At 38.9% G+C, this 3034-nt stretch overlaps 1 protein-coding gene across 1 annotated transcript; it reads left to right on the plus strand.

Moving 5' to 3' along the window:
• The first annotated feature begins 323 nt into the window (after positions 1-323).
• Positions 324-1983, plus strand: LOC116168688 (uncharacterized protein DDB_G0290685-like). Its single transcript, XM_031484638.1, has 2 exons — positions 324-394; positions 444-1983. Exon 2 carries the CDS (start codon positions 600-602, stop codon positions 1488-1490), a length of 891 nt encoding a protein of 296 aa, XP_031340498.1. The 5' UTR covers positions 324-394; positions 444-599; the 3' UTR covers positions 1491-1983.
• The last annotated feature ends 1051 nt before the right edge of the window (positions 1984-3034 follow it).

Below are 3034 nucleotides of genomic sequence, written 5' to 3' on the forward strand. Positions count from 1 at the left end.
CAGCTTTGGCACTGTTGAATTCTTTATACACAATCCTGTTTGGGTCTCTGCCGTAATTAACAGAATCACTCTTCCAGTTCCTTTAATTTATGTTAACCTTATGATTACGTGTTGGTCTCGCAATTTAGAAGCAAGTACCTATTCTTGCCTTGCTCACTATTCATACAAACGTTATGGTTGACAAACGACCTTTGCTTGCGCATTTAAACTAACCACAAACTTAATTATAACAATGTAAATTATGTTAAAAGTCAGAGATAGGGTAACGTATTTCATTTAAATTTCTCATCATCTCGGTTGTTTAGCCCTTCGTGTGTATACAGCATTGACACCAGCTGCAATTTTGTGTATATCATCTCCGATGGCCGCAAGCTTCAGATCTAAAAACGTCGAGGTGAGCTTGCACAATTTATTCGGTAAAATACACGGTTATTAATTACTAGTTCATGAACAGATCGATGGAATAGTTGTACCTTCCGCCAAAGAGAAATTAAGTAATCGTCCTCGGATTTGCAATATTGCAATAACAGCAAAAACTGAAACTCGTTCGATATAAAATAGACGCGATTGGTATTCGATCGTTAGTCACATCAGACAAAATGTTTGGTGCACTTGCAGCGTGTTTGGCTGTATTGATCGTCACTTCCACTGCAAGAAGAGCAATTTATGTTCGTGAAGCTGAAGTGCAAGACCAAAATTCGGCATCTACAGCATACGCTTATAATTCAAATTCGGGACCAGTGAGTTATGCATACTTTTCCAAAGGATTTGGCGGAGAAAATGTCAATTTCCCTCAGTACTACGAGCCATATTATCAATTGTACGAACACCTAGGGTACAATGTGCCTAAGCGCTATGGTTACGGAGGCCTAGACGGATACGTTTTACATAATGGCGAAGATTACGGCGGATCGCATTTTCTACAACGTGGACATGCTGGGCAAAAGGAAAACAACGCCCAAGAAAGCTACAACAAAGGATCGCAAGGCAAACACGATAATGAAAACCATAAGGGATATTACAACAACGAACGGGGTGACAAAAGTGGACATCACGAAAGTGCGGAAAAGTTCAGTAACCAGAATGAAGGCGGCAAGAGCTCTAATGGGGGCAGTTATAGTGTATCTGGCGGTCACAGGAAGGGATCTAAAACAACAGGTTATCATAAAGTTTATAAAAAGAATGAATATAAAAAGGACAACACTTTTTACGATGAATCAGACAAACGAGGTCATTTTAATAAATATGCAAACGCCGATTCATACCGCAAGGGAGAAAGTGGGGCACTTGAAAAGGGTGGACATTATGATGCTGGCTTTCACGAATCCAAGCAGGGTGAAAATGGAGATCATGATAAAGGCCATTATGATGTTGTCGATAGCAAGTTTAGCGATCAACAGGGAAAAGAGGGATATCGAGAAAATTATTCCGGGTACGCCAAGGATCGCAAAGAAAATGATGAAAACCTTTACGGGTATAAGGAAGCTTAATTTAACTGTCGAATAAATGATAAATCTAGTCGTACGTAAGTGTATAGTTTACATGGGATAATCCTTCATAAGTTACTAAAGGCAAGAGTGTCACGCTAAGAAGAAAACTTCAGGATGAAATGATGAAGCGGAAGCATTTTCCTTTTAACCTTGAACGGAAAATTACACCGTTGAATATTCATAGAAGTTAAAAGTAGCGCCATGCATATAATTACTGTTTTAATTAAAAGCCTGATTAAGCTCCCTTTACATGACTTGGTTTCTCCCCAAATCTACTTAACAAATGATTCTTAACCGCCAGTTTACATTTTGTCCATGTAAAAGGCAATCCTGAAAGGAACTTGTTTTTACAAGGAGTAGGTACTTCCGGATGTAAATATTTGCAGGTAAATGCAAAGTAAACACGTAGATTAAACTCTTGAGTCTGTTGAATTTGTAATAATGTTTGTCCAGCAATGTAAAGTAAATTTGTTAATTATGTATATTATGTACTCACAGGTATTTAAAGTATACTCGCTCAGTTTGTGCGATTTTTTTTAATAAATAAGAAGCATGAGATTTGTTTGAAGTAAGAAGTAAAAACTTTTTTCGGTGCACGAATGAAGTTTGTGTGTTTACCTTTTCGTTACAACGCCTACAATTTAGAATTAGAAACACAATACGAAACTCATCATCGTTTGAATGAGCTGATGGTTATTTTTGATTATATATTTATTTCAATATAACAGGAAAGAGCATAGAAAACAGCGAGTTCATAACAAAATTTCAGATTACAAAAAAAAACGTTATATGAAAAATAATACATCATTATAAGAGGAATGGGCTTTCTTGCAGAGTAACCCCTCGGGTTATAGTTTGTGAAACGGATGACAAGGGTTTGCTACGGAAGCGCTCAAGTGAAAATGTTGAAATTTTTCCGAGTAGACTATGATATGGATCAGTGTTATTAACAAAGGGTATAAAAAACGACATCGGTAATCAAGGGAGGAAACGGTACAATTAAATTAAGGAACAGTAATAGCGTTGAGTGAAAAATCCACTAATCTTTCAACGGGAATAGGCATTGAATAAGCAATTACTTATTCAATGCTGGGGGCCAAATCAAAGCTGTACGGAGGATGGTCAATGATTTCCCACTTGAATTTGGTGCTGAGATCCCTCGTGGTGTGGGCCACGTGAGGGCGGGCGTTGTCATGGTGCAAATAAAATCCATTTGTCAACCGGTCCTTAGTTTTCTTCTGTATAGCCCGGCGTAGCTTTGTTAGTGTCTTGTAGTACCTTGAGATTGCAATGAGCAGAACGCATTTCCTGTCCCAGAATACCAAAGCCTGGCGGCTGGCCTCAAGTCTCGAGTTGAAAAATTCCTCACCCTCTTCGGCACAGAGACTCGCAAGCACTTTCGACGTGCTTCTTGTGTTCATCAGGGAACATCCGCGTCACCCACCTGGCACACCTTGTGAACTTTAGAATATGGGTCAAAATCTTGTCTACAGTAGTCCTAGAGACTTTCTGTTTGGCAACCTCTCGCAAAGTCACGTGCCGAT

Source organism: Photinus pyralis, unplaced genomic scaffold, assembly GCF_008802855.1.
Source record: "Photinus pyralis isolate 1611_PpyrPB1 unplaced genomic scaffold, Ppyr1.3 Ppyr1.4_LG4, whole genome shotgun sequence".
NCBI classification, from domain to species: domain Eukaryota; kingdom Metazoa; phylum Arthropoda; class Insecta; order Coleoptera; family Lampyridae; genus Photinus; species Photinus pyralis.